Genomic DNA, 13910 nt, shown 5'->3' on the forward strand with positions numbered 1-13910 from the left:
TCTGAGATCCTTTCCAAGCCATTCCAAATTACTAATGGCACCCAACAAGGATGTCCTTTATCACCGCTTATCTTTAACCTTATGATGGAACCCTTAGTGGAACACATACGATCAAATGTAAAAGTCACTGGATTTAAAATTGGCACCATAGAACACAAAATTAACTTATTCGTGGATGATGTAATGATGATTACCAACCCCCTTTCTTCCCTGGCTTCGGTACAATCTATACTACAGAGATTCAGTAACATATCCTACTATAAGGTCAACGAAAATATGTCTTACATCTTAGACCTGGGGTTAGATGCTACAACCAGCAGGGTGTTAAGCAAACTCTACACATACCCATGGGCAGACACTGAAATGTCCTATTTAGGACTCACACTTACCAAATTTATGAAGGGTCTATTTAGCAACAACTACATTGAGGCCAAACAAATGCTTATTAGGGAAACATCTAAGCTTTCCAAACACGAATTCTGTTGGTCCGGGCGACTTGCAGCTTTTAAAATGCTAATACTGCCTAGATTGCTTTATCTCTTCACTGCCTTTACTACTTCCAAACTCATACATCAACTCTCTCCAATCCCTTCTACATCATTACGGGAAGGGAAAAAACCCAGGTGCAGCCACGCAAAACTCATTAAACACAGATTAACGGGAGGGATGGGATACATTGATTTAAAAGATTACTACTTAGCTACAATACTGTCGCCACTAAAAGACTGGATGAACACGAACCCCACCCCACTTTGGGGTAACATTGAAAATACCATGATACCAGGCAACAACCTCAAAAACTGGTTATTCAGCACAACCACTAGAGTGCGCTACTGGACCCTCTATTCCCCGACTATCCAAGCTTCCATCAAAGCATGGAAATCACTTCACTACACCAGTAGGTCCCACCTCTCCACCAAAACTGTCCAAATACCTCTTAACACTATCCAACTACTATCACCTGACTTAATCATACCCACCTGGCTAACAGAACAGGTGAACCACACCTCCGAGCTTCGTGCCACAGTGACAAACAAACCCTTTACACAAATTCAAATAGATTACAATGCAACGATTACACCAATTATTATAGAATACAACAATGTCTCTCCGGACATTCCCTTCTAGAAGGAGAGTTACCTACTAGAATTTGGAATTGCTATTTCTCCAATAGTATGGATTCCAAAGGAATCTCCTTAATCTATTCTACCCTACAAGAAAAGAAGGTATTCCACAAATCCAAACCCATTAAAGACTGGGAGGACGATTTACAAACACATTTCTCTGAACAGCAATGGCAAACCGCTATAAAATCAATATATAAAGCAACTAACTGCACTTCTTTATGGGAACTAACACAAAAAACTTTGATGAGATGGTATTTGACACCGCAGAGGTTGGCTAAATTCCACGCACACTCCACATCTACCTGTTGGAGGGAATGTAATCAAACAGGTACCCTGCTACATATTTTATGGTTATGCCCACCTTTGAACAAGCTATGGAAAGAGGTAGAGAACATGTTACACGATGTGTTACATCTTCCTATCACCCTAACTCCACAGCTAGCCACCCTAAACCTAATTATAGAATCAATCCCACCAAATCTCAGACTAGTAACCACACACATACTCCTGGCAACAAGGCTAATAATAACTAGACACTGGAGGACAAACACTATCCCCAAAATCACAGAAGAAGCTGCTTTAGTGCAAATACACTACACATATGAATCTCTACTTTCGCGAGGAAAACCCTCTTACTCTCAGCTCCTTATCCTATGGCTCCCTTGGGAACGTTGGTATGCAAAAAGTCTTACTTAGACACATGTGAAACTACTACTTTACATTTGGTCAAATCACTGCAACAAATGATACCCTGTTGTGCTCTCTCTTTCTCCTCCCACCCCTCCTCCTCTACCCCTTCTGTTACCCTTTCTTCCCTTCCTATTTTCTATCTTATTTTTGTTTCTCTACCTATTGTTTATTATAGTTCAACTCTGCGTTCACGCACCCTGTTTTTGTGTGTACTTTTGCTAATGAAAGTTTACATCATGTAACAATCTATATATTGCTTGTTGCTATGCATTTACATGACTTTACAGCTGTATCATTGAAAAAAATCAATAAAAATCTATTGAACAAAAAACAAAAATATATTAGATGTATTTGCTACATCTTATATAGATATTATATATTACATAGTAATATATGTATTGATATAATAAACACAACATGACATGTGAGTACACAAGGAATAATAAAGGACTATAAAAAACATAAATACATAAAATAACATTTTGTGAAAAAAGGGAGGGGGGTTAGGGAAAGAAAAGAAAGAAGGAAAGTGGATTGTATCTTTATTGAAAGAAATACTGTATGCTTTTTTGTGCAATGTACCAATGAATGGGCCAGGGGAGGGTGTGAAGGGGTATTGTTTTATGTTATGTAAAATGTATTGAAGATTTAAATAAACATTATTTGGTTAAAAAAAAGTCTCACATGTTTTTATCTCTTTATAAACATGTTCCCCTACCTGTTGTAAGAACATTCTCTCCAACAACAATCTTCTCAAACGATTATATGTGCATTTAACATAATTTAGACATTTTCATTTTACCGGTAAATTTTTTCCCCTGTGTACATCCAAAAGCCCTGAGACTGCTACTGGGCATTGGAATCTTGGATGTGATGTCAACAGACTAAGAGGGCACTATAGCATTCCCCTTCACTCCTCTTCCATCTGCTACATAAAAGGTTATGTGGGGAAGTGAGGGGAGGGAAGAAGGAGCTGGGCCAGCACACAGTGTAATTAGACACTCCCAGAAGAGAAGAGGCTATGACATGCAAGAAGGGAGGGGATGGGAGAATGTGATAGAAATGTGGTAGAAATATTACACTTTCTGGTGTGTCAATTCCCTAGCAAGTTTAAGGGCACATAGCGAGTCAGTAAAAATCCTTTTTGCAAATGATAAATGCTAAAAGTAAGAATGAAATTACCGTAATTGATTTTTCTGTGCTTATACCTGCATTTTTTTTTCTTTTCGGTTGGTGACAGGGTTTCTTTAATACTGTATATGGTATATACAGTAGCTCATTTTACCAGTTAGTATCTATTTCAGATTTAGTATGTATTATACATTCTTGCATTCGCTTTATACTTACAGCAAAATTTTGGGTTTCTCCAGTTCCCAGGAACACCCCCAGCATGTGTACACTGACGTGAATACTCAGCTAGCATATTGCACAGGCAGGACATTTGGTTGTTGGAACTACACCTGCACAGGTCTTGCACACAGCTTGCTATGTATTCCTTAGGGTCAAGAAGCTTGTTACAGCTTCTGAAGGCTTCAGATGTCAGGTTGTTTTCACATATTTTATCCTATAACAAGCAAATACAGTTATGTTGTGCGGTCCATACACCCCCCCCCCCCCTTTTCTATTCTACAATGCATGTATCCAATAAACTATTTTCAGCAGAATAATTTGAGGCTAACACAAAGTACTAGAGGATCTTTACCCTAACAACCAAATAATTAATGTCAGCAGAAATAAATAATGTAGCTGCTTAGTTCTAGTAAAAGGACACTTACCTGGCCAAGGATCCAGTGCCATCCTCACCATTCTTCACCATTCTACAGGTCTCTAGCACCGGTATCCTATGTGTGGGAAGCCAGCTGGGGCTCCTCTTTGCTTCACAGCAGGCTTAGCATTGCACATGTATGAGTCACATTGCACTTTGTGAATGGTCCTGCAGTCTTCTGGGACTTGTAACATGTCCCAAGAGGCTGCAGGCAGAAGGGAGGCGAACTTCCACTAGGATCGCCTAGGAAGAGGGGATCGGGTAAGTATGAAATGTAGGTACCTGCTCCCCCCCCACCAAAAAAAAAGGAATGTGCCCAAAGTTATAGAGGAGGTGGGGAAGGGGGAGAGGCAGAAAGCAAAACTTCCCCTTTTGGGTGAAGTTCCACTTTAAAGGCCAAATACCATTTTTAAATGAACAAGTGCTAGAAATTATGTCAGGTTTTTATTATTAATGCTGAACTCCAGGTATGGTTTTGATTGCATAGTTACATGTAAGCATTTATAGTTCATACCTATGGAAGCTGATGATCTGTACCTAGTGGATGCCCTTCTGCATAGGGAACAGAGTGGCTCAGCACAGGAACTCACTCGTTCAGTATGGCCACTATTCGCAGAAAGACTTGATTTTTTTTCCAGTGAATACAAGGCCTTCTCTGATTGGATGAGGTGGAAAGATGGGGAGATGTGTGTTACAATCTCCACCTCATCCAGTCAGAGAATGCCTTGTATTGACACAAAAAATACAAGGTGTTCTGTGGCAGCCGTGATGACTATGCAGAAGGGTAGCTGCTTGGCACAGGACCCAGAAGACAATGAAATCACTGTAGTTGTGCCAAGTACTACAGTGATTTGCCGCTTCTACTGCAGTCCCACAGATAGACTTTGTGCAGGTGATTTACTAAAACTGGATAACTCAAAATCTGGTGCAGCTGAACATGGCAGGCAATCAGTTTCTAACTTCAGCTTGTTCATTTAAACTTTGGCAATAAAACCTGGAAGCTGATTGGTTTCTATGCAGAGCTGCACCAGATTTTGCCCTCTCCAATTTTAGTATATAACCCCCCCCCCTTCCCCCCGTATACTTACATTGCCCCAAGCTGGACCAATGTAACTATGCAATAAAAACCATACCTGCTATTAGGCTGGGTTCACACTGCTTCCGGATGCGGCTCTCAGCAGGGGTCCGGTGCATCCCTGTTCTCTGTTTCAGGGATGAATCAGGGGCAAATGTTTGCCTGAATTCAGACCTGAAATGGAGCCAAAGTCTCACAGGACCCCTGTGAAAGCCGCTCCACAGCCCTTCCAGAGATGTGTGAACCAGCTCCATTGAGAGTCGGTCACAATCTCCTGTCATGTGAATTGGTTGCAGCCTAACAGATTAGGGAATAAAAGTGCCCACAAAAAGACCAGGTGTTTGCACAATCACTGTGTTTGGGGATTGATCCGTTATTCAGAGGTGAATAAAGACAGAAAGATAACATATGAGCTGGAATGCAATATCAAAAAGTGGGTATTTTAGCTTGTAGAAAGTTTATTGTTGCTCCGGTTTGGCATTCAGACTTTTATTTTTGTCTTTTTCCTCAATAAAATAAATAAAAGCAGAACTTTTCTTTTTTTTAAGTTTTGGAGAGTGGAGAAAGATTAGAGCACCTGTCAGTTTTTAATGCTGTCTGTACCCCCATTATCGAGGTTCACCCTCTGTCTATGCCCTGATAGTAATTCAATACCTTTATTAGCACTTGTCCCACCTTTTTAGATTGCACGTTCTCAGGAGCAAAGCCCTTCTAACCCTCTTGTCCTGAATTGTATTGTAACTGTACTGTCTCCTTTCATATGGTAAAGTGCTGCATGAACAATTGACGGCAGAGGCCTAGCTTGAAGCTTGTGGGCCACGATGCAAAAGTTGACCTGGGCCCCCATTAACCGTCGCTTTCACCACACGCCAAGACTACTATTTATTTTCAAAGTTTCATGTCTGTAATGTGGTTATGACTAAGGCCTTATAGGCTGAAACGCGTCAACTGTTCTCATTTGCGTTTGGTCACTGTGGCTTGTCAATAAATATTACACTTTTTAAGCGCAATCACCGGAGTGCGGATCATCTTTTCCTCACTTCCCTACTCAGCCAGCGACTGTGGATTGAGCACCCGGGATCTCTGCTTTCTATGTGATGTACGGGTAGTAGCACTGACTTTTTTGTTTATACACGCCAAGATACTCCAAGTGGCTAAAGAGTTATTTCAGATCTTTATTTACATATTGAGAGGATAATTCAGAAGATTTTCGAGAAACTGTCATCATTTTGACACACCTCTCTAATTCTTTTGAAAACCCTGGAGTGGAGGTTGGCAACCTTTGAAAGGTGGAGATTCACCTGAACAACATGAAAGAAATCAAAGATCACTGGGGTCTGGCACTCCCTAAATAATAAGGAAACTTAAGAGAAATATAACAAATGTCATTGTAAAAACATAAACTTAGCCTACTTTAGCAGTGGACAGTGTCAGTAGGGCAGTGGACAGTATCAGTAGGGCAGTGGACGGTGTCAGGCAGTAGGGCAGTGGACGGTGTCAGGCAGTAGGGCCGTGGAGAGTGTCAGACAGTAGGGCAGTGGATGGTGTCAGGCAGTAGGGCCGTGGACAGTGTCAGGCAGTAGGGCCGTGGACGGTGTCAGACAATAGGGCAGTGGATGGTGTCAGACAGTAGGGCAGTGGATAGTGTCAGACAATAGGGCAGTGGACAGTGTCAGACAGTATGTTAAATTTTTATTTATTTATTTATTTTCACTTAGAGCGGTTGAAAACCCTTACGTATACCCAATGAATTGACTGGGCTCAGGTGATACACAAAGATGAAACAAATCCACCTATATACACTTTTCTTTTTGAAGGTTTCTTATTTTCATCTGTTGTACCTTTTTTTGTTACCTACACTATATTGTCAAATGTATTGGGACGCCTGACTTTACACGCACATGAACTTTAATGGCATCCCAATCTTAGTCCGTAGGTTTCAATATTGAGTTGGCCCATCCTTTGCAGCTATAACAGCTTCAACTCTTCTGGGAAGGCTGTCCACAAGGTTTAGGAGTGTGTCTATGGGAATGTTTGACCATTCTTGCAGAAGCGCATTTGTGAGGTCAGGCACTAATGTTGAACAAGAAGGCCTGGCTCGCAGTCTTTGCTCTAATTCATCCCAAAAGTGTTTTATCGGGTTGAAGTCAGGATTCAAGTCCCTCCACCCCAAACTTGCTTATCCATGTCTTTATGGATCTTGCCTTGTGCACTGGTCCAAATCATTTGGTGGAGAGGGGATTATGGTGTGGGGTTGTTTTTCAGGGGTTGGGCTTGGCCCCATAGTTCCAGTATAGGGAATTCCTAAGGCGTCAGCATAGTAAAACATTTTCAGGCATTTTCATGCTCCCAACTTTGTGGAAACAGTTTGGGATGGCCCCTTCCTGTTCCAACATGACTGCCTGAGTCCTAACCTCAACCCAATAGAACACATTTGGGATGAATTAGAGCAGAGTCTGTGATCCAGGCCTTCTCGTCCAACATCAGTGCCTGATCTCACAAATGCGCTTCTGGAAGAATGGTCAAACATTCCCATAAGAAAAAGAGAAGAACTCTGCACCAAATAAGGTAAGTAATGTCTAAAAGGATTAAATGACCAAACCAAGCTGCTCCACAACTTGAACATATAATGATCAGATTGTAAGGGAGTAAATAAGGGGGCGCTAGTGACTAAATTAGGTGAAAAATAAAAAATAAAAACTAATGTGATAGGAAAAAGGAAATTATTAGCTAGGACTTCTCACAAAAAATTGAGAAGTAAAGAGTGAAAACCAATAATTGTAAATATGTAGCAACATCACATAATATAAAGTGACACACAATGATCAGTGACAATGACACAGTCTCAGCAGTGGACTATCTTGATAGAGAGTGACACACAGGAAAATAAGTTTCTTCTAAATTGGATTGGTTTCTTGATGTTCACAAATAAAGATTCCTTCACTAAGAGAGAAAGATAGTACACCTTGCGGTAGGAAAATGATATCTGCTTACCAGATACCAATGACTCCTTTACTTAAAAAGAGAGTCATTAGTGCTTGTGCAGGGTTGTGCCTGCTCACATAGGATGACTGGATGCTGGGTGGTACTTAGACAAAAAGACCCTTCTGGCCCCGATAGTTCAGGCATGGGATATGTGGAAAACAATAATAGCTTCCATAGTGTAAAACCGTTTATTAAAATGATAAGAAAACAGATAAAAGGCCACTTACATTTGTAGGTGCCTACCCGGCAATGGGGCTGCTCGCTTGTCTAGGTAGGATTATGATCGGGATCCCGTCGCATCGCCTCGAGGTTCGGCGTTCATTCCACCCGGTGTGAGTAGCAAACCAGAGAACTGGACGTAGGTGGAGATCACGTGACCACGTACACCTCCGACGTACATTTCGTATGAACGTCTTCAGGGAAGCGTTCATACGAAACGTACGTCGGAGCGGTACGTGGTCACGTGATCTCCACCTACGTCCGGTTCTCTGGTTTGCTACTCACGCCAGGTGGAATGCACGCCGAACCTCGAGGCGATGCGACGGGATCCTGATCCTAATCCTACCTAGACAAGCGAGCAGCCCCAGTGCCGGGTAGGCACCTACAAATGTAAGCGACCGATTGGCCTTTTATCTGTTTTCTTATCATTTTAATAAACGGTTTTACACTATGGAAGCTATTATTGTTTTCCACATATCCCATGCCTGAACTATCGGGGCAGGAAGGGTCTTTTTGCCTAAGTACCACCCAGCATCCAGTCGTCCTATGTGAGAAGGCACAACCCTGCACAAGCACTAATGACTCTCTTTTTACGTAAAGGAGTCATTGGTATCTGGTAAGCAGATATCATTGTCCTACCGCAAGGTGTACTATCTTTCTCTCTTGGTGAAGGAATCTTTATTTGTGCGCATCAAGAAACCAATCCAATTTAGAAGAAAATTATTTTCCTGTGTGTCACTCTCTATCAAGATAGTCCACTGCTGAGACGGTGTCATTGTCACTGATCATTGTGTGTCACTTTATATTATGTGATGTTGCTACATATTTACTATTATTGGTTTTCACTCTTTACTTCTCAATTTTTTGTGAGAAGTCCTAGCTAATAATTTCCTTTTTCCTATCACATTAGTTTTTATTTTTTATTTTTCACCTAATTTAGTCACTAGCGCCCCCTTATTTACTCACTTACAAACATTCCCATAGACACACTCCTAAACCTTGTGGACAGCCTTCCCAGAAGAGTTGAAGCTGTTACAGCTGCAAAGGGTGGGCCAACTCAATATTGAACCCTACTGACTAATGCCCCGTATACACGGTCGGACTTTGTTCGGACATTCCGACAACAAAATCCTAGGATTTTTTCCGACGGATGTTGGCTCAAACTTGTCTTGCATACACACGGTCACACAAAGTTGTCGGAAAATCCGATCGTTCTAAATGCGGTGACGTAAAACACGTACTTCGGGACTATAAACGGGGCAGTGGCCAATAGCTTTCATCTCTTTATTTATTCTGAGCATGCGTGGCACTTTGTCCGTCGGATTTGTGTACACACGATCAGAATTTCCGACAACGGATTTTGTTGTCAGAAAATTTTATATCCTGTTCTCAAACTTTGTGTGTCGTAAAATCCGATGGAAAATGTGTGATGGAGCCTACACACGGTCGGAATTTCCGACAACAAGGTCCTATCACACATTTTCCGTCGGAAAATCCGACCGTGTGTACAGGGCATAAGAGTGGAATGCCATTAAAATTCATGTGTGTGTAAAGGCAGGTGTCCCAATACTTTTGACAATATAGTGTAGGTTGTACCAGTTTGTCTGCATTCTTCTCTTCTCTACATCCGTTCAAAGTACAGAACCACTTTATAAAGCTTGTTTGAACTGTGAGAAAACAGATGTCGGAGAGGGAAGGGACAGACCCCCTTCACACAGCACACAGGAACACAGCTGAGGTGGTCAATCACAAGCTGTGTACTGGAGCTCCCTCCCCTGTCATCTTTTTTCTCTTAGTGCCAGGAAAACTTGTCAAAAGTGATTCATGCAGATAGTAGAGAAACGGGGCAGAAGACAGAAATGACAATTAGTGATCTTAATTGAGACAAGCACAAACTATAGAGGGATATGCTTTGTTTATATTTCATGTCTGAGGTACAACCACGTTAACGTTATTATTATTATTACCGGTATTATTATTATACAGGATTTATATAGTGGCAACAGCTTGCGCAGCAGTTTACATCATCGGGGAAGACAGTACAATTGCAATACAATTCAATACAGGAGGGAACAGCGGGCCTTGCTCGTTAGAGCTTACAATCTAGAAAGAAGTGAAACGTTTATGCATTTTCCAAAGTTTTTCTATCCTGAATTGCTTGGTTTGTGACAGGTTTATTTTAAAAGCATGTATATACAAGGTTTTGAGAACAGTAAAATCTGTATTCACAGAAAAATGGGAGGGCACATTTAGTCACAAACCATCCAAACATTACCCTATATTTGACTACAAACATTTTATTACCAACCACCCTTAAAATTGAAATTGCTACTGTACAACAAAAATAAAACATTTAAGTGGAATCTATAGGGGTGTGACTGCACTTTGACCCTCTGTGTTTCAGTGAACTGTGCATTTTTTCACATTTATGAAAGTTTCCATTTACCATATTTTTGCATTTAGTTGATGTTAGAGGGGAAACATCTGGACAGTCTTCCACTGGTCCGTTCCGTTTCTGCATGTTTCCATACTGCACTACAGTGGCCTCAATGCCTAAACAGAAATGTATTCTTATGATTATTATTATTGATATATTGATAATTATTTGAAACAAATTCATTTCAAAAAACCCTCCAAGTAGACATGTTGACCAAGTCGTTCCACTTGGGCAGATATGAGATGAGTAATTTACAGCTACTGTATGGTAGGTAGGTATAACATCTTCTGACTTTCCTATATCGTTATGGGAACAGCAGCTCTAACAAGGAGATGTGATTAATCAAATCTCTTTCCTGAGAATGATATAATGATTTCTTTTTGATCTTTTTGACCACTTGCCAACCACGCTATAGCCAAAAGACGGCTACAGCGTGGTCTTCCAGTTCTGGGAGGGCATCAATAGATGTCCTCTCAGAACCCTGCGCGCCTCTTGGGGTGTGCATCAGGTGCGCACTGTGACCTCTTTGTTCTTTGGACACAGCTGATCAGCATAAAGGGCCAATCACAGCGGCCCCTTTTGCATGTGATCTGCTTTGTCTAACAGACTTGCCAGTTATTGGCAGTCCTTTCTTCCTACGCTGTGTCTGTGGGAGGAAAGGAGAGCCGTTAACCAGCAGACCTGTCAGTACATGCTTTACAATGATAATCAGGGCACTGATCATCAGTACCCTGATGATCAGTGCAGCCCCACCAGTGCCAATCAGTGCCCATCAGTGCAGCCTATCAGTGCCCATCAGTGCGGTCTATAAGTGCCTCCTTATTAGTGGCCATCAGTGCAGAATGTCAGTGCCCATCTGTGCCGCCTATCAGTGCCCATCAGTGACGCCTATCAGTACAACCTTATCAGTGGTCATCAGTGCAGCTTATCAATGCCCATCAGTGCAGCCTCATCAGCGCACATCAGCAAAGCAGAAAAACTACTTATTTGCAAAATTTTATAACAGAAACTAAGAAAAATGTTTTTTTTTCCTAAATTTTGTTTAGCAAAAAATAAAAAACCCAGTGGTGATCAAATACCACCAAAAGACAGCTCTATTTGGGTAGAGTGTTGCATGACCGCGCAATTGTCATTCAAAATGTGAAAGCATTGAAAGCTAATGCTAAAAATTGGCCTAGGCAGAAAGGTGTCTGGAAGTAGTTAAAAAAAAAAATGTTCCCCTCAAAATTAGACAGAGGTAATCTAAGAATAATTCTAACTTTTTCTTTACGGGTAGCTTTTGCAAATACTTTTAGCAGGAAATTTTTACAGTAAGAGGGAGTCAAACATTATAAGTGGATCCTTCAGTGCTCTGTAAGGTCAGTTTTAGGTAGCAATACCCTGTCCAAAAATCATTGTGTGCTTTCTTTGTTGATAAGTGCTAATATGTTTTACTCAATGATGGATTTGTTCCAACAAATAAGCATATATTTATTATTTATTTAGAATAAACTCTTACCATCGTATGTTAATCCTCTAACGCCATTAAAATCTCCACACATTCCACATGTCTGATTAGCATATTTATTGCGGTTCAGTTTCAGCTAAATAAAAGAAGGAAGTGTTAATATTTATTTACCTATTAAATGTTGGCCTCAATACAACACACCAAGGAGTTTGAAAAAAATAAATCTTTGGTTCAAATTTGCCTTGCTACACCTTTGAAGCTACGATTTGTTTCTCAGTCCTACTGTCTAGGATTGATTTTCTAAAGAAGTAAATTGTTGAATTTTACTTGTTAAAGCAGAGTTTACTTTTTACAATCATTCAGTCAGGATGAGCAAAGGATATTCTTATTTCCACAAGTCAACTTGGCATATAAAAATACTTCTTTAGCAAATTACCCGAACTGTGTCCAAGATGGTGAGTTACCATTATAATAGCAGTAACTTTTGAGGCCTCAGACACAAACGTAAGTCAAATGCAGCATGCTTTTAAGGAAAAATTGCCTAAACCTAAGATGATTTTGATATGCTTCTGAATTCTTTCTAAATTGCTTTGTTTCCATTCACATTATCACACATGCAGGAAAAATATAAGATGCAATAGGACATTCTGTGTATATCAAAACTTTCACCAAATAAAAATAAATTAAAATTTTCAAAAAAAAAACACTTGAAGACCATTCCTTAAGGTAGAACCTTATCCATAACAATATGATAAAAAATAATGTTCTTTAGAAAGGAACATACATTCCACATTAATAATTATGCTACCAAAATTAGTGTGTGCTATAAATTTCCTCCAGCAGTGTTCCTGTTTCTTCTTGTCGGAGGCTGACATTTTGCTGAAGTCCAGAGCCCCTGAGTATCAGTAAATCTTTACCATGTCAGCAGATTGGTCTCTACAAATTTGGCACAGTGCCTAAAAATAGAGAACAACTGAGCATTTGCAGAGCAGGGTGAGTCAGTGTATTACTGGATTTTAAACAGTGAAAGGCACTTATATTTAATATTTTACATAGGCTAAGCCTGCCAAAAGGGCAAGCCTGAAGTGATCTAGTAGGACTTCATTTTCTGACCAAAGTTCCACTTTAAGATCCAAATTAATTGAAACTCAATTCCCTGCCCTTCCTCACAGCTTCACAAATGCAAAAAACATCTTCAAATTCAAAAACCATCAGGAGGTTGATGCAACCTAGAAGGAAATCAACTACAGTTCAGTGGAAGGGCTTGGATGTGGTCTGTCGTAGTTTACGTAATCGCCCAATGCATGCCTCCATAGCTTTAGAGATAGATTTAGCTTAGGTGCTGCTTGGGTTAGGTGCCAGCTCTGCTCCTATACCAAAGGGGCACCCTGAGTAAGGAGATATTAGGAAGGAGGAGAGATTCCTGAGAGGATGACTTCTGGAAAAAAGCTATTAACAGATACTTGTTAAGCGAGGACATGTTGCTCTGAAGGCGTCTCCACACACAAGGGATAGCAGGTTATTTCCCCTGGGAGATCTGTGCCCATGGTATGTGTTTAGACACTACCTCCCTGAGTCCAGGTAGGAATGAGTTAAAAAATGGAAATGCACCCGTGACGAAACTTATAGCATTCTCAGTAGCATCTCAAATTGATTTTTAAAGCAAGCTAAATGCTCCTAAAAGCAAGACACATACAGTAGGTCTAGTTACACAAACCATTATACAGTCATATACAGCTGTCAGTTGTACCTTGTAGGTCAACATGCTAATCAGCGCTAGAAAAGAATGGTTAAGAGCCCTTGCACACTGGGGCGGTTTGCAGGCGCTATTGCGCTAATAATAGCGCCTGCAAACCGCCCCGAAAGTGCCGCTGCATGTATTCCAGTGTGAAAGCCCCGAGGGCTTGCACACTGGAGCGATGCGCTGGCAGGACGGGAAAAAAAGTCCTGCCAGCAGCATCTTCGGAGGGGTGAAGGATCGGTGTGTATACCGCTCCTTCACCGCTCCTGCCCATTGAAATCAATGGGACGGCGCGGCTATACCGCCGGCAATGCGCCTCTGCAGAGGCGCTTTGCAGTGGTATTTAACCCTTTCTCGGCCGCTAGCGGGGGGTAAAACCGCCCCGCTAGCGGCCGCATACCGACGGTAAAACGCCGCTAATAAT

General features: G+C 41.1%; 1 protein-coding gene across 5 annotated transcripts in view; it reads right to left on the reverse strand.

The window, feature by feature from the left end:
• The window catches only part of LOC141112209 (mucin-5AC-like), a 251901-nt gene that overhangs the window by 163759 nt on the left and 74232 nt on the right, over window positions 1-13910 (reverse strand). For all 5 annotated transcript variants that reach the window (XM_073604809.1, XM_073604807.1, XM_073604808.1 and 2 more), the window contains 3 exons: window positions 11797-11881; window positions 10308-10414; window positions 3165-3381 (listed from right to left, as the gene is read on the reverse strand). In XM_073604809.1, coding sequence (XP_073460910.1) covers window positions 3165-3381; window positions 10308-10414; window positions 11797-11881 — 409 coding nt within the window. The remainder of the gene's footprint in view (window positions 1-3164; window positions 3382-10307; window positions 10415-11796; window positions 11882-13910) is intronic.

The sequence above is a fragment of the Aquarana catesbeiana genome, linkage group LG11, assembly GCF_042186555.1.
Source record: "Aquarana catesbeiana isolate 2022-GZ linkage group LG11, ASM4218655v1, whole genome shotgun sequence".
Taxonomy (NCBI): Eukaryota; Metazoa; Chordata; class Amphibia; order Anura; family Ranidae; genus Aquarana; species Aquarana catesbeiana.